Source organism: Spinacia oleracea, chromosome 4 (assembly GCF_020520425.1).
Source record: "Spinacia oleracea cultivar Varoflay chromosome 4, BTI_SOV_V1, whole genome shotgun sequence".
Lineage (NCBI taxonomy): Eukaryota > Viridiplantae > Streptophyta > Magnoliopsida > Caryophyllales > Amaranthaceae > Spinacia > Spinacia oleracea.
The window spans coordinates 131,576,431-131,594,558 of record NC_079490.1 but is presented as its reverse complement, the minus strand read 5'-3'; the positions used below and the strand labels follow the sequence as shown (position 1 = coordinate 131,594,558).

Genomic DNA, 18,128 nt, shown 5'->3' with positions numbered 1-18,128 from the left:
AGTAGTTATGTTCTTTCATCACCTCCCTAGTCCCTACCAGGCTACCACTCAAATCAATTGAAGGTTGGAATTTTAGGAAATACAATCATAAACCATTACTATTTGTGCCTACTCTATTCTTAACATCATAAACCAATTATTGCCAAAAATATCCTTAAGCAAGAGGAAAAATAGGGCCCTGTAAGAGATCGAGGGGATTAAAGGTACTAAGTGAAATGTTAATTAGGAAACTAATTTATAGTCCTCCATAAATTTTCACCCTTCGCATAAAGTACTAATCCATAATCCTTCATACTAATTGCAAAAGTATCTGAAGAAAGCACACCAAAATTTAGTAAAACAAAAAGGAAAAAGTGCATAAACTTATTACTCTATTTAATTCTTTAGCCCTTTCTAACTGACTAAGAAAGGTATTGTAAGAGTTAAGCACCACAAGATACCTTCACAAAATGATAACATCAACAAGGAAATTGAAACCTATGATTTAAGCTAATCAATTACTTTACCGTGTAGTTTTTCGCAAGATCGAGAACATGACAACGCTCAACAAACATCCAAACAAAAGTAACTCACACTTCAGTTATAATGTCGAAGCTTGCTCAATATACTACATACTCTAGTCTGCACACGCTTTATATCACCTCATTCAAACTCACATTTCTAAACAATTTGATGGTTTACCTCTAAACCCCAAAAGTAAAACTAACTACATTATTTGCTAAATCACCACAGTCCAGTGCGCTCGCAAATTACCACACAAAAAAAATTTAATAAAAATTGAAACAAAATATCAATACCATTTACCACTCACAATATATCAACAAATTAAATATATCATGATGATTTCTTGACCAAAATAACAAAACTCTTTGATGATTTTTTTACTTCACATATAGACAAGACTAACAGCTTACTAATTTGTATAGTTTGTTTTTCTAAACTAGATTATAACAAAAAATAATAATTATACTTCGTATTAAAAACTAAAATAAAAGTTAACAATACCTTACAGCCTATCCCATGGAACATTTTGAAAATTGTATTGACCCTTATTTAAACGGAAAATAGAACACAACACGGCCTTAAATAGGTTCATATCAGGGCCACTCAAATTGGAGAAGGGCTAATAAGTTTAGATCAATGGAGATAATAGAAGTTAAAAAAGAAGGAAGTCTATCCTGAAAATCGAAGAAAACTAAAACAAGAGGAAGACATGAAACTGTTTAACTAAATACATCAGATGCTAAATCCCTAGTATCTCCTCACATATAAGCAGTGGCATCTTTAAAACCGACAACGGCGACAAGTGACAGTGAATTGCCACAAACTATTAAAACATTACCGCCAATTGAAATCAATGTATTAATGTATTGTAGGTAAGTGATCAGAATGTTCATGCTAGGACAGCATCTACTTACACATATCTTGAGTTAATCTCTAGTGAGCCCCCTTCCAGTTCAAGAGCAGCAACACGATTCAGTACATATAAGTGTGATCGGTATACATGTGGGCAGTAATGTTCAGAGAATGGAGCATAGCTTCTCCCGTTTTATTGAAGATGAAAACACAAATTCCACCATTGTTCACATCAATTGCTCGAAATATGAATTACCAAGATAACAATAGTGTGTTATTTCTAGAGAATAAAATAAGCAGCCAGAATATACCAAACTTTGGCCAACAAATGACATAGCGCTCATACCTTTCTGGGCCTAGACTTGGATGAGTCCTACGGAATGCGATCTAACAACAAAAAAAATTCACTTTAATAATGGAATATCAAGTAATAAATTGACTTCCCGGAGATCTCAAGACAAAAAAAATGGTAAACCTTAAACGTAATTCAAGAAATTTGGCCATAAATTTAATCGAAATAGCAAACCTTGTGAGAGTTTATGAATCTGTTTTACAGGATTACAACTTGATTGGGATGGCCCACTCCATCCTTCGCCGTCCTCTTCCTTCTTCGTGGTGGTGTTGCGGACCCTCTAAACCCTCGAACTCTAAATTGCAGACCCTCTAAACCCTCCACTTGCGAATTACAGACCCTCTAAACCCTAAATCTGCGAATTGGTGTTTGCGATTTGCAAATTGAAGCGAAAATCATTAATTTCTCTCAGTCTCTCTCCTCTCTTGTGTTTTTAATTTCTGTTGTCATCTCTTCTTTTTTTAGGGTAAAAAATCGAGCAGGTAGGGCTTGAAAATTTTGGGGAATGGGGTTTGAAATTTTGCGAAATAATGGGAGGGAAAATAGTGAAAGGCCACGCGCGCACTTAGATATTTTATTTTCACCATCGTTACATTAGCCTAGCAAGGTGTTGCATTAGATAATCTAATGCGACGGTTTATCACTACCGTTATATTAGCCCAACTTTCAGGTGTGTTATAGAGGAAATCGTTGCATTAGCTCTATCTAATGCAACGGTTCTATGTGAGGTGTCGCATTAGGTTTTTTATAACCGTCGCATTTCATTAAAAATGTAGTAGTGGGTTGATAATACCTATTTAGGTTCATTATTTAAGAGTTGGGAGTTAAAACGACCATTTTAGTCTAAATATGATATATAATGATCAAACGAGCCTTAAATGTGCATAAATTAGCTAAAGTAGGTGAGAATGAGTCTTAGAAACATAAAACTAAGTATATTAAACATGCAAAAGATTTAGAATACATATTTAGTTTCATTAGTTGAGTGTTGGGAGTGAAAACGCCCATTTTATTCAAAATAAGACATATAGCGGTCAATGAGCCTTAAATGTGGCCAAAGTAGGTGAGAGTGAGTCTTGTAAAACTAAGTATAGTAATCATGTAAAGGGTTTAGAAAATCAGAGTAACATAACTGATCAGAAGATAGCAGAAAGCATATCAAAAGTTCAACAATAAGCAACAATAAGCTGATCAACAATAAGCATATAAGTAACTCATCAGAATAAAAACAGCAACAACAGTGCTAAAGACTTTGTGTAGAATCAAATTACAGTCTACTACAGATTTCCGCATATTTGCTGCTTCATTATATATTTCATTCTGATTTCATGCCCTTTCAGCATTATAATACTGCTCATAAGAATTCAAGATTCCCTGCTTATTGTTTCAAACTCTGTGCAGTAACTGTTAGCTATATCACTAGTAGAAAAAACCTCTATTGCACCCCCCCTTGTTGCAGCGTACATGTCTTCATTCGCTTCAACAAGTAGTCAGTCAACGCGGGTCAAATCCTATAAAGGGTTGTTGCAGCGTACATTTTAAATGTTCTCTGCAATTAGTGTTTTTGCAGGGGGCTTTTACTGTTCGCTGTAATAAGTTATAACCTATTGCAGAGTACATCTCATTGTACGCTGCAACAGGTCAGCTCTCAAAACCAATTCTCGCTTCTAATTAACAATACTGGCTCGCGTTTTAATTTGCAGCAGCTGGTACTTGGAACTTTTTTCCCCTTTCAAAATTTCTCATCGCGCGCATCACCTTCTTCTTCGATCTTCCTGGCCTCAACTCTACCGGAAACACCGCAGCACCTGGCCCCTTCTTCTTCTTCAATCTTCCTCGCTGGCCCCCTTCTTCTTCCCTCTGCGTTTTTTCTCTCTCCTCTGCTTCTCAGTCACATCCGAAAATTAGGGTTTGTGAATTGAAATTGGGGATTTGGGTGTTAGGGCTTTTCGTAAGCAGTGGTGGTCGACACATCTGAACCTTCTTCCGACACATCAGAGGCAGAGCAGTGGTGGTCGACACATCCGAACCTTCTTCGTCTGTTAAGGATAGCAATCTTCGATTCACGCGTTTCCGCCGTTGGTAATTTAATTTTCTTCTTGAATTTGTGTTATTTTACTTTAATTCTTATTCAATTTGATGATTAATCAACTTTATTGGTTTAATTTGATTTGATTGATGATTCTATGCGATTCCTTAGAAGTCTTTGATTTTGCTGATTGAAGGATTGAATTATCTGTGTGCCCATGTTCTTTGTTTAATGTTATGTGAGTACTATGTTGTGTATGGTTGAGGGGGTTGGTGTTCTGTTTGTGATACATACCAATTTTTTTGTGTATCTAATCTTGTTTTATGGTTGATTGGCCTTATGGAAACATCTGATAGGACGTTTGAGGTCGCCTAGTCCCTATATTGGAATTGCACATTCTTCAATGGGATGTTTCCACGTCCTATCATATGTTTCCACGTGCTTCAATTGTGTTTGAGCAAAATATAAGAGCAAATGATTGATGTTGTTTAAATATAAGAGGTTGTGGTAACTTGTATTGATGAAGCTTTGGGGTGATCCATTACTTTTGATGAGTGAGAGAGGAGATTTCCATATATTGATGATATCTAGACTATTCTAGCTGAGCTTTCCATATATGCAGACATCTAAACAACTATATTATCTGCATACAAAACGCTAACGAGTAATTTCCAATGTTAATAGCAATGTTGAAATTGGTTTATTGAGATTTTTTTTGGATGAATTAAAATATCAAGGTTGTTTCGAGAAAGATTTTGTACTGGAGGAGTGGAGGGTGTCTAAAAGAGATCCCTAATTTTATTCACATTTTTACTTTCTTTTTTGTTTCACTTTGTATCCCCAATTACACACGTACACTCACGCATAGAAGACCGTCATTCAAGGGTTTGTACATGGGTAATCAGAGTCTTGATTCTCTTCCTAATAGTATCCATCTGGAAATAATTGTCTGTCATTCTATTTTGGGGTATTACTCAGTACCATCTTCAGTTAGACATAATAAATCATTTGGTCAAAATTTCACCAGTTAGAGTTGTACTAGCATGTATCTTCGGAGCAGTATATTATACAGTAGTAATGAGCTAGTCATCCATCCTCAGTCCCTTGAACAAAGAGTTGTTGCATTCACCTGATACTGACATGATATTCTTTGAATTCTCTCTTGATCAGTCAGAGAGATATGCAATGTTGTTGTACATGTCATGATAACTGACACAGTTTGTTTAGGGTTAATAATTGACTATTTTTGTTTGCAGATTTCCAACTTTGAATCGATGGTTTCAGATGCAGACTAATCTTGACCGAGTTTCTGAGATTGTTGTAACACCCAAGGATACAAATGATGCTGGTGGGATACAGAACAACAGGAAATCATCCATTAAACGATCTCGAGAGAATGAAATTGCGAACAACAGAGAATGATTTTGATTTTCGAATGGATCTAAGTGACGAAAAAGAGAACACAACATTCATAACCCTGATTCCTGTTAGTTAGCTCTGGTTAATATTTCAGACCGGTTACCCAGTTCTGGTTAATATTTTACCTCAATCCCCATTTTTGCATGAATCTAACTTGATTTTTTTGTTAATTTTCAGAAACTCGAAGCTTATGCACATGCTGCAGAGCTCTTTAGGTGAGATACTTTAGCCCAATATTTATCCCTTAAGAAGGATCACATAACAACTAAGCCTTGTTGAACCGAGATGTGGCTGTAAGTTATCTATCTTATGTATCCAGATTAGTCCTAGCGCTGCAGACTTGGGGGAGACTTTATGCTCCCTGAACTTTGCTAGTCGAGTCAAGGGAATCGAATACGGTCCAGCTCGCAAGCAGACAGATTTTTCTGAGCTCCTCAAGTATAAGCATCTGGTATGTTCTATGAGAATTTTTTAGAATAATATTGTTGTTGAGTTTTGCCTGCTGTTTAAGCTCGTATTTCTTTTAACAGGCTAAGAAATCAAAGCATGATGAAAAAGAAGCAAAGAAACTGCAGGACATTGTACAATCTTTGCAGCTAAGACTTTCTGCCAGAGAGCATATCAGACAGTAGTGCCTAACTCCTTCTCATTTAGATAGTGCTCGCGAAAATCTTCGAATTCTCAATTCTTTCTTTGTCATCTTACACTCACAAATTTCTTTCTTTGGGGCTTAAAGCTGCTAACTGTATTTTTGTCGTCTTCTCTTTCCTTCTGTTTGACCGTCACTTTACCTCTCAAAGTTAGCTTATTAAATTTTCTAGGATTATTGTACTGGAACTGAAATAACCATTTGACTCCTTGTCACAGGATTGAAGGACGCTATTGACCGTAAAACAAAATGGTTGAAGTACTTTTTCTTGTCACATTCTGTTATGGTGCTGTCAACAAAACTTGTTATTAAATGAATATAGATTCTGAATTGGCAGCTTTGCCTTTTACTACCAAGTTTAGACTTTAGAGTCTGTTTTGTCTAATTTGATTGATGGATTTGATGATGATGGTGATTTCATGGTATATAGTAGCTGGCCAACAACAAGAACAACCGTTAAAACTTCATGATACCGAATAAAACTCGATCCGTTAAAACTTACACGCCACTGTCATTTTGCAGTGTGATTCGTACCTGGGGTGTGATCAGGAGTATAATTTTACAATCGATGTCAAAGAGTCCGAAACTGTTGAAGATGGCAGTTGAAAGGAGGAGCTCTGTATTCCTTTTAATGGATGCCTGACCAGTAATGCAGACTGATCTTGTTGTAGTCGTATAATCTGCTTCTTGTTTAGAATCACTACTTAGTACGTCTCTTTTTGAACACTTTGTGGCTTTTGAAGATTATGACTGTCTGAAGTATTATGCAGTTTCTGATGATATATCTTGAAAATATTTGGTGGTTGTATTTTCAGGGAAATTCTACGCTTTTGCTGCATGTTAAGTCTAATATGCAGCTGTTGTTGCTGTTAATGGTGGCTGCGTTCTGATTCTAGGATCTGGCTGTTGCTAAGGTTTGTGCTTGCGTTGCTTTCTAAGAACAGGCACTTAATATCATGTAATTCTAGGATTTGGCGTTGTTATTTACTGAATATGAATTTCTCTTTGATTTGGAGTTATGTTTCTGATTATGTGCGTGATATTGTGTTATGGGTTATTTTGATGCGCTGCCACATGTCACTATTGAAACAGTGGTGACAATGGAGGTTATCCTTTGGACAGTTCTTTGGAATGAATTTGAGGTTGAATTTGATAATGAGAAGAATTTGCTTGGAGGTTCGTTAGGCGAGAAAGCTGCTGAAGATCTTAAACAAAGAGTTATTGAACATGTAAGCTTTATCTATATTTTCTTCAATCCTTCAGAAAATAATGATAATACTTAGTTTTATAATTTATTTGTTTGCTCTCTTGGCAGAACATACTTGTTATTTCAAAGTACAACTCAAAGATCACCTTGAAGAGACTGTCGGACTTATTATGCCTCAGTATTCAGGTTTGCTGCTTTCACGAGCTAGAGTACTTGCACTATCTTTTCTATGTTGAACAGTTTCCAAACACAGTAGGCAACTTATTGGATGTATCTTCTGGAAATTCTTGCCTAAATCATCATTCCAGCTAGCAATTCACATTAATTCTGATGGCAATTATATCTAGTATGTTGAATATGCATGAGCATTTATTTCCTTGTGATAGATGTACACTAATTTAGGTTGGTTGAGCTAGAAGATGTCCACTCAATTGGCCAAGCTTGCTCCTTGACAGCAAGTATGGTGTTATAGCAGCTTTTTGTAAAATAGAGGAATGGGTTAAATAAAATTGAGAAACTATCTATGTTTTTGCATCTTTCTCAAAATGATTCTTGGATTTTAGAAATGTACATTCCCTTCCTGTTCTTTGTAGTGCAAAATGACCCATAGTGTTACCTCAAGGTTTTTACGTTTGGACACTTGCCCACTTTAATTTTCTATAAATCTAAATCCTTTACATGATTAAAATGCTTAGTTTTAAGTTTCCAAGACGCATTCCAATCTAATTACTCAAATTTTCTAGCACGCACACATTTTCGCTCACAACTTTGAACTAACGAATTTAAGAACTCATTTCAAACTTACTACATGATTCATATGATTAGTTTTAAGTTTCCAAGATTCAATCCAATCGATTTATGCACATTAGAGACTTGTTTGGTCGTTATAGGTCATATTTAGGCTAAAATGAGGCATTTTCGCTCCCAACTTTGAACAAACGAACCTAAAAACTCATTTCAAACTTACTACATGATTCATATGATTAGTGTTAAGTTTCCAAGATTCAATCCAATCGATTTATGCACATTAGAGACTTGTTTGGTCGTTATAGGTCATATTTAGGCTAAAATGAGGCATTTTCGCTCCCAACTTTGAACAAACGAACCTAAAAACTCATTTCAAACTTACTACATGATTCATATGATTAGTGTTAACTTTCGAAGACTCAATCCAATCTATTTATGCACATTTAAGACTTGTTTGGCTGTTATAGGTCATATTTAGGCTAAAATGACATTTTCGCTCATAACTTTGAACTAACGAACTTAAGAACTCATTTCAAACTTATTATATGATTCATATGATTCGTTTTAACTTTCTAAAACTAAATCCAATCTGTTTATGCACATTTCAGACTTGTTTGGTCGTTACAGGTCATATTTATGCTAAAATGAGACATTTTTGCTCCCAACTTTGAACCTAAAGACTCATTTTAAACCCTTTACATGATTAATATGCTTAGTTTTAAGTTTCCAATACTCCTTCCGATCTATTTACGCACATTTAAGGCTTATTGGGTCCTTATAGGTCATATTTAGACTAATTCGTTCCCCACTTTGAACTAAAGAACCTAAGGACTCATTTCAAACTTATTACAAGATTAATATGCTTAGTTTTAAAGATTTCAATACTCATTCCAATATATTTATGCATATTTAAGCTCATTAAGTCGTTATAGGTCATATTTAGACTAAAATGACATTTAATCTAATACTCCCATCAAATTTTTGTTTTTGAAGGTCTATACTCCGAGGAATGCGCCTTATGCTAGTGAAGAAATCGATGTGTTTCGTGAGCAATGGGCTAAGTTTTATTATTCGCCTGAGGGCGCTTGATCGATTTGGTTTAGATGTTATAGAACAATTTTTTTATATTAAAATGTATGTGTACGTTGAAATTGGAACATACATATACTTAAATGTAGTACGTGCACTTTGGTTTTGGGATATATAGTATATAAAACACCAGTTATTGTTTTTATATTTATTATACAGGTTGCGATATTCTATTATTGTTGTTAACAGGTTTCTATTTGGTAAAGACACTCTAGGTATAGCTAAATAAAACTAAATTTTCCCGCCAAAAGTACTTTGTTACAGCGTACATATATATGTATGTTGCAACAAGGGTGTAAAATTAGGCCAAAATCATGACCTGTTGCAGCGTACAAATAGTTGTTCGCTACAACAGGTTATGTCTTTTACAGCATACACCCATTTGTACACTGCAACAAGTCATGATTTTGGCCTAATTTTACATACTTGTTGCAGCGTACATATATATGGACGCGGAAACAAAGCACTTTTCGCAGCGAACAATGTACGCTGCAACAAGTTAGGCCCCCCAATTGCAGCATACGATGTACGCTGCAACAGGGGTCTAAAAGCCCGCGGCAACAAGGGTTTTTTCTACTAGTGTATGGAGTATTCAGACTTGGGTAACAATAAGTGGAGTAGTTCAGTAGCTAGGATTATCTCTTTTATACGCATATTGTGTACCATAAAGAACAGTGTCGTGAATCCTAAGTTTTTTTTTTCAAGATTGTCATGAAGTACTGCACTAGAATGGTTCAGCATGTTCCCGTTGAAATCATTTTGTCCCCAGAGCCAATTTCGATATCCATTCAAGTTTCTCACTATATGATGCTTTCTGCTGTATAGATTCTTGCTTTTGAAATCGTGTATAGCTAAATTGGTCTTTTTTTGTTGTTAATTTTTTTTATTTTGTTCAGTAGGAGTTTTCATTGTACAAGGCATTCATAAGTCCTAAAATTAGAGTTTGGCTTGAGGAATATTTGTATACTTTTCTCATATGTCTGATTTTTTTATGAAAGTATTTCCTCAAAGAAAATAGTGCTATAATTCTTTTTACATTACATATATATGACATAATTTTTTGATGTGTAGATTAATGACGATCCATGTGGCAAAGGTAACAATTAGATCAAGATATTGAAGCTCCGATCTCAATCTCGGGGATTCAGGAATAAATGTTATTTTAGTTGGATAGTCCTAAGAAGTTACTTTATTTCTAGTGTGATTTGTTAACGCAAAAATTTAATGTATGGATATATAATATAAGATCCTATTGTTATTTTGGTCTATTCTTAACTAGTTTGATTATTAGTGCAAATATGCACATAGATGTGTTTTAATTAAAATTAAGTATGTTTTCAAATTATATAGTTATTTTAATTTATAGCTAAATATATATAGATCAACTTGTAATTTTAATAGATTACAGGTAAGTTTGATTATAATTAGATATATTATTTAATTTCGTATATTTGATTCTTCTTGGTTTCAACATAATTGTTAATTCAAGTATTAAAAAAGATTGGGAGGTAAATTGTGAAGCTTTTTTGCATCAAATGTGTTTTGGTGGAAAATTTGTGGAGGTAAATTGTGACGCTTTTTTGCATCAAAAGCATTTTAGTGGGAAATATGGGGAGGTAAATTGTGACGCTTTGTTGCATCACAATCGATTTGGCTCAAATGTAGTTCGGCAAAAATCCACCACTAAAAGCGTCCTTATATTGAAGGAGTGATTTTAAAAAGCGTCACAAAAGTTGATATTTGTGGCTACTAAAAGCGTCATTATATAGTGGCCCAAAATATAATGACGCTTTTCTGAAGCGTCATTTTTGAAAATTATGACGCTTTTTGGCGCCACTTTTAGACCAAAAAAGCGTCACTATGAGTCATGTTTTTTTGTAGTGGCTACAAAATTCTCCCAAGGGAGACAAATAGACTCGCCTCCAGCCTCCCTAGCATCCGAATAGAGCTGGGCAACATCCTCAGCCTTCGTCAGCATGGCCTCCAGAGGATCCGTAGGGACGAGCCTACCTCTTGTACTATGCTGAAGAGACACCCGCTCCCCCAAATACCACATATGGCGACTAGTATTTTATGCACTCGATGCGTGCGTGGATTTTAGAATGCATGTAAACCAACATTAATAAATTAATATTTATTATCGTAGAATGATTACGTCTTTATTTTTCTTCAGAAAATATTTTAACCAATTGTTTAATACCTATTGGAAGATTTCATCACAAAAGCATGGTCGAAAAGTTAAGAAAATTGTTAAAAATATCTATACAATCCGGCCAATTTGTACGTGATTTTTGTTGTGAAATAAACGTTATACATGTTATTCGTCACGATTTTGATTTAAAAAAACATTAATTTTTTTTTTATAAAAAGCGTAATTTCTTTTGTCATATACTTTTTCTGGTTTTATAGATGATAGATTGACACTATCAAAGAAAAAAAAAATGTAAGATAAGGCCTTTCTTGTAGTAATAAGTCATAACAATTTAGTACTACATAGTACTTGATTTTTTTTTAACAATTTCATGCATTATGATGGATGCGAATGATAGAATTTCTCTTGCATCGGTGCTTTAACAATAACATATGATTGAAAAAAATGTAGTAGATATGTCGATTATAATATGAAAAATGTTATACATACCAGAGTAGAAAATGATATATGCACATCATTTTCATTTATCTCTTTAGTTTCTACAAAAAAATTACAACATAAAAATAAAGAACTAAACAATTTAAAAATATTAAGCAATATAAGGGATATGTTGAAAACATTAAAATGAAATGATATATTGAGATCCACCAAGTGTGAGATAATTGTAAAATCGTAAATATGAAAGAAAGTGATATTGTATTTGAATGATTAGTAGTTATTCAGTTACAACCAATAATAATGCTCAAACATGGTCATACATTAGAGATCACATAAAGGAAGAGCGAAACATATATTGTGTTTTGATTGATTAGGATGCGGAGGAGGTTAAATTTATATAGTAAACAAATACTACTTATTTTTGGCTTCTTGAGAGGTGATTGACACAAATTATGGGTTAATTGATGTTATACTCAAATTTAGCTTAATCATAAATCATAATTACAATAATCATAAAGATGATTGAATTTATTTAATTTATTTCCAAATTGACCATTATGATATAATTATTCTTGATTTAATTCAATTATGAGCAACGGTATATAATAGACTATTTTATAGGGGGACACCAAAAGTGCAATTACTAATTGACACCAAGAGTTCCCTTATAGAATAGATATTCGAAAAAAAATATTTCAAAATTAAAAATGAAAAATGAACCTCGAAAACGAAATATATAAAAAAAATAAAAAGGAGAGGAGAGAGTAAATACGTCATAGGTGGAACAATAAATTACGCGCACAAATATAATCTCCAAACTGCCGTAAAATTTGCCCAAAAGCCTGAATCAAGTTCCCCTATCAAAACAACTTCAAAAATCTCAAAGAAATACGTACCGAGCACTAGTAGAAAAAATCACATTTGCAGCGCGAGTAAAACGGGCTTTTTGCAGCGTTTTCGCGCGTTTTTTTGCAGCGATCATAGACGCTGCAAATAATAGGTTAATTGCAGCGCGGGTAGACCTGTATAAGTTGTAAATAGTGTATTAGTTGCAGCGCGGTTCGACCCCTATAAGTTGTAAATAAAAAGTAGTTACAACGCCTTGTTGAGACATACGCGCTGCGGTTAGTTGTCATTTTGCAGCTCAGTGCTAGTACACGCGCTGCAATTAATTCTTTTTTTAAAAAATAAATAAATAAATATAATAGCTTCAATCAGATGCATATTTATATATTTATCCCTGGACAATCTTATTATTTTGACAAAAAATTATAATAAAAACATTTTAAATAGTTTAATAGGTTGTAAAAAATTTGCCATAGTATCCCTTGTAATTTGAGAAACCCGGACAGAACGGGAATTTATAAAGACTTGTATATAAGACATAACATACATATATGTTCCAAAACAATATATATGCTCCAAGTAGCATCCAACGTCATATCCAACACATAACAAAAACATAAAACATAACATTACTAGACAACAAACTCATTCGCCTGCATCCATCAAATAGTTGTCCTTAAAATACTTTGCCCATTGTTCTCGAGTTTCTTCTAACTCCTCATCAGAATATGGCATTTCTCTTTGTACATAACCCTTCAAAAAACAAAAACTTGGCATTAATTACTCGAAAACTAATTTAAGAGAAAATTAAATCTTATACCTAATTACATGTTTTATATGCTATGTTTAAACTTTCTAAGACTCATTCCAATATGGTTATGCCACGTTTTAGGCTTGTTGGGTCGTTATGGACATATTTAGGCTAAAATGAGACATTTTCGCTCCCATTTTCGAACTCATGAACCTATGAACTCATTTTAAACTAATTAAATGTTTTATATGCCATGTTTAAACTTTCTAATGCTCATTCCAATATGGTTATGCACGTTTTAGGCTTGTTGGGTCGTTATGGACATATTTAGGCTAAAATGAGACATTTTCGCTCCCATTTTTAAACTAATGAACCTAATGATTCATTCTAAACTAATTACATATTTTATATGCTTTGTATAAACTTTCTAAGACTCATTCCAATATGGTTATGCACGTTTTAGGTTTGTTGGGTCGTTATGGACATATTTAGGCTAAAATGAGACATTTTCGCTCCCATTTTCGAACTAATGAACCTATGGACTCATTTTAAACTAATTACATGTTTTATATGCTATGTTTAAACTTTATAAGACTCATTCCAATCTAGTTATGCACGTTTTAGGCTTGTTGGGTCGTTATGGACATATTTAGGCTAAAATGAGACATTTTCGCTCCCATTTTCGAACTAATGAACCTAATGATTCATTTTAAACTAATTACATATTTCATATGCTATGTTTAAACTTTCTAAGGCTCATTCCTATATGGTTATGCACGTTTTAGGCTTGTTGGGTCGTTATGGACATATTTAGGCTAAAATGAGACATTTTCGCTCCCATTTTTAAACTAATGAACCTATGATTCATTTTAAAATAATTACATATTTTATATGCTTTGTATAAACTTTCTAAGACTCATTCCAATATGGTTATGCACGTTTTAGGCTTGTTGGGTCGTTATGGACATATTTAGGCTAAAATGAGACATTTTCGCTCCCATTTTCGTACTAATGAACCTATGGACTCATTTTAAACTAATTACATGTTTTATATGCTATGTTTAAACTTTAATACTTTGTATTCCATTAGTGGCAATTTTAGATTTTAGTAGTGTGTAATAAATATTGATTCCGAGTTCGTTGCTGCCTAGGTTAATTCAAGGGGCAGGGAGCCGTTAGGGATATTCCATTGTGTAAAAAAAATAATAAAGGAAAAGAAAAGAAAAAAGTACCTGCAACAGGGATCTCAACAGCAAACTAGGTGTAACATAAAACAGAGAGCATAGCAGAGACACCGGAAACAGTAAAAGATAAAATAACAGCAGGACCAGCATCTTGATTAGCCTCTTGACCAGTAAGTACAAAGATACCAGCACCAATACCGAACCAAGTAAGATCCCACCAAGTTAATGATTTCTTCATATCATGGTTGCTTTCAGCCTTCACTTGGTTGAGTTCTGTATCATCCAAAGACCGTTTCGTAAGCCTATTCAAAACAAACTAAACAGACTAAGAAACAGACTGCACACTATTGTACAACAGAAAAACAGACTGCAGCAAAACAGCGTGCAACGAAACAGAATCCACACTGTATTGTACAACAACAAAACAGACTGCACCTGGACACCAGCAAAACAGACTGCACACCACATAACAAATTGCACACCAACACGCAACACACCCGCACACTAAACAAGTTGCATACTAACCAGCAAACACAGAAACTGCAGGACGCCACGGCTGGACAAGAACACCAGCAAGTTCAACAATCCAACAATTTCAATCATCAAGTAATAAGGAAATTTAAAGTACGCCTATATGAGATTGATTTTACATAATCCATCCAAATCTATCTTTTTATACTACATGAACATCATCATTACCAGTTCCTATTTATTTAAGCATAATAGTAAGCTAGATGACGTTGGTTGTATGACTGGCTTGACTGCCATGTGACAATTCCTGGCTCAATATTTAAACCATATGGTTTTCTTACTATTTACTTCGTATATGACCATATTTTACAGAAAACAAGGATTTTAGAATTCTAAAACATGATTTAATATCATACATTCATACCAAGTATAAGAAACCCATCGGCCATCCTAAATGTAACCATGGAAAGGCTTAACCTGCTCAAATATGTTTGGACAATGCGCCTTAATTTTCCCTTCTCAGGAAACAAAATTGAAAAAGTGGAAGGTACAAGAAAAGGCATGAAAACAATAACTTTCCAGAAAGGGGATACCAGAGGAAAATACTATGTAATATAGGAAGAATAGCTTGTAATAAACTGATAATTTCTGTCAAGTTACAGGAAGCTCGCTATTTTTAGATAGTCATCATCCGAATAGCCAAGGCCCTAGCAAGATATATAACAGAAGGCCAGAGAAAGATAACAACGGCCACAGAAATCATAACAGAAGAACTGCATATTGGTACTATGAGAGAATAGCACAATAAGTCAATAACCAAAGGACAATGAAATGATTGAATTTTAACAAGGGGGCGCAATAGAGTCTGAGATACATATTCCAAAACTAACGATTGAATCAAGAACCATCTAGTTTATAGTTTAAGATGATACTACCTCCGTTTCAAAAAGATCTTCACGGTTACTATTTGCACGGACTCCAATGCAATATTTAACTACTTATATATCAAATTTTGTGTATGAAAAAATTATAAAAATTTGATATTATGAAAATATATACCGAGACCAATCTAACAAGATCTTACCAGTAACGTTTTGATGTATATAATGGTGAGAATTTACTGTCAAAGTTTTTATACTTTGGACACATTTTCCTAAGCGTAAAGAACTTTCTGAAATGGAGGTAGTAACAAGGATGAAATAGCTCTGGCTTCTCCGAATATCTTTGAAAACCCTTAGCATATCACCAATGCACAAATCCCAAGTTCATTATACTTTGCACGACCGTCTGATATGCATCATACATCATCATTGCAATCTGAATGCATATTACGTATTAGTGTGACTCTTATATCATATGGCAATAAAGATTAACAATCAACAAGTTCAAGTTGACATATGTTTGGAGCCAGCATTGGAGTATTGACATGCTAAAACTACCTACAGACACAGGATCTACATCCCTGGAAAGTAAAATTTATTTTATCTCCTTGTAAGTTGTTAATGAATGTAGTGTTGTTCATGTAAGATGATGTGAGCGGAGATCCCGATTGCAAACCTCAAAATCTCACTTATCCATTAGTTTCAATGTACCATACACATGAATGTAGTTAGCTAGCAGATAAACCACATTTCATGCAAGCAATATAATGATCTCTTTTATATATTTAAGATTCGAAACACCTATTTGAAGGAATCAGATATAATCATTGTGAACAGAAAGGTAACTGAATTATTAAAGAACACCCACATCATTAAGACCTGACCTACATCTTTACATGACACAGTGTTAAACAAGGAAAAATTGATAATTGCCATTTGAGATCAATTCGTATACTCTAGTGATTCATCTTCTCAGTCTATAACAAATTATTTCACTCCACTAATTTAGAAGGACCAAACTCACAAAATTCAACCAAAAAATCCGAGTTTCTCCATCAGTGCTAGCTTGCCCTTCATCTAGTCTTGTCTTTCCCTACAAGAGGAAAGAGGGTATGGTTCCTTTAGTGAAAGATGGTAGAACGAAGGTGACCTACATAAGTAAAAGCTATAAAAAAACTAAAGTATGATCATATATATTGAATCAAACAAGACCTGATTAATCTGTTGAGAGTAACGCCAAAGTTGTTTACGACAAAATAAGTCCTACCATCATAAGTGAAAACATGGGTGACTATCATAACTAAATGGCAGTCATATGAGGGAGCTTAAGCTCGAGCATCACAATGCAAAGCCCATATTCCTCTGAAACACTAATTCAAGAACACAACTATAGCGAACATATAATACAAAACAACACAGAGAGCTAATAATTCCATGGTTATGACAAGAACTCAGTGATCCAATCACTTAACACAATCTAATTACTCTACAATCGTACTATCTCCAGACCCTAACTACATGTCAAAGAAGTAAAAGCACTATCCATCATTAGCCTTTGCAAAAAATCATAATGCCAGTCTTCAAATGCTGCAATTCATCCTACATTTTGGTCTCAAATATAATTCAGAAACATCTCCACACGCCTAAATATTCCACTATAATGAAACCGGAAGATTAGGGATTGTAAATTGTTTACTCCTCAGCATAATTTGTTAGTTCCATCACTCAGGCAGTCGGGCATTACCCCGATAGTTCACAAAAGAATAAATACCCCAATAATTCATAAAATGCGAAAATAAAACGAGGGAGAAAGAGGTAGACCTCAATTTCGGATATTTGCAGGGAAAGCCTAGATAAATCCATCTTTCTCCCTCCAATTTTCTACAACAGGGTTCACGGAGTTGAGAGCAAGAAACTTTTCCGATGGCCGCGCGGCGAAGGAGCAGACCAAAGATGAAGAAGGGAGTTAATGGGGGTAAGATTTGTGTAGAAGGGGGAAGAAATTGCCTATGGAGAATCGCAAAACATAGGTTTCACTGGTTTTTTTTTTTTTTTGAATGCGATCTAAATCTGCATAATTGGGTGAGAATTGAAGGTGAGTGAATTGCGTACAACCTAATTCGAGAATAGAAGGTGAGTGAATGTTTCAACCTAATTGCAGCAATCTCATAGGGCCAAAGTTGCGACTATTTAGAATTTCAGCAAACGACAAGGGCGGGAGTTGCAAATTATTCTCCTAATTGCAACTTGTACTGTATCTGCGCGCTGCGAATTATCCTTTTTTTAAAAAAAAATCGATTTTTTTGCAACTCGGGGTCAATGAATTCGCTGCGAGTAGTTCATTTAACAATTGACCCGCGTTGACCAAACCTCAGTTACAACGCGTATGACTTGCGTGAGTTGCAATTGATGAGTTGCAAATGACATTTTTTCTACTAGTGGAGGAATTAAAAAAAAAAAAAAAAATTAATTTTCCATAATGAAAAGAACAAAAGGGAGAAGATGAAATAAAAAAGAATCTTTATTTCTATTGGGTAGATTGTCATTATATTTTCTA

The 18,128-nt window shown here is 34.3% G+C and overlaps 1 protein-coding gene across 8 annotated transcripts; it reads right to left on the bottom strand.

Annotated features, from left to right (window-relative positions):
• Positions 1 to 12,772: 12,772 nt before the first annotated feature.
• LOC110775612 (cationic amino acid transporter 1-like) lies at positions 12,773 to 17,780 on the bottom strand. Of its 8 annotated transcripts, none has more exons than XR_008918917.1 (5): positions 17,393 to 17,780; positions 16,596 to 16,664; positions 15,775 to 16,007; positions 14,268 to 14,521; positions 12,773 to 13,037 (listed from the first exon to the last, which is right to left on the bottom strand). XR_008918917.1 is itself a non-coding variant. In XM_056826915.1 (4 exons), exons 1-3 carry the CDS (start codon positions 17,432 to 17,434, stop codon positions 14,293 to 14,295), a joined length of 354 nt encoding a protein of 117 aa, XP_056682893.1. In that variant the 5' UTR covers positions 17,435 to 17,775; the 3' UTR covers positions 12,773 to 13,037; positions 14,268 to 14,292. The 8 variants fall into 8 exon arrangements, 1 of the variants encoding a protein (XP_056682893.1); XR_008918915.1 differs by having other exon boundaries at positions 14,268 to 14,492; positions 17,393 to 17,776; XR_008918916.1 differs by lacking the exon at positions 16,596 to 16,664 and having other exon boundaries at positions 14,268 to 14,492; positions 17,393 to 17,772.
• Between the last annotated feature and the right edge of the window lie 348 nt (positions 17,781 to 18,128).

Bases quoted from the DNA above. Each gene is read 5' to 3' on its own strand.
- LOC110775612 (XM_056826915.1), bottom strand. From the start codon at position 17,434: ATGGATTTATCTAGGCTTTCCCTGCAAATATCCGAAATTGAG. The intron at 16,665-17,392 runs GTCTACCTCTTT...TTCCTCTTGTAG, and splicing joins TGCAAATATCCGAAATTGAG to GGAAAGACAAGACTAGATGA. The intron at 14,536-16,595 runs GTGAGTTTGGTC...TAGTCTGTTTAG, and splicing joins GGATTTTTTGGTTGAATTTT to TTTGTTTTGAATAGGCTTAC.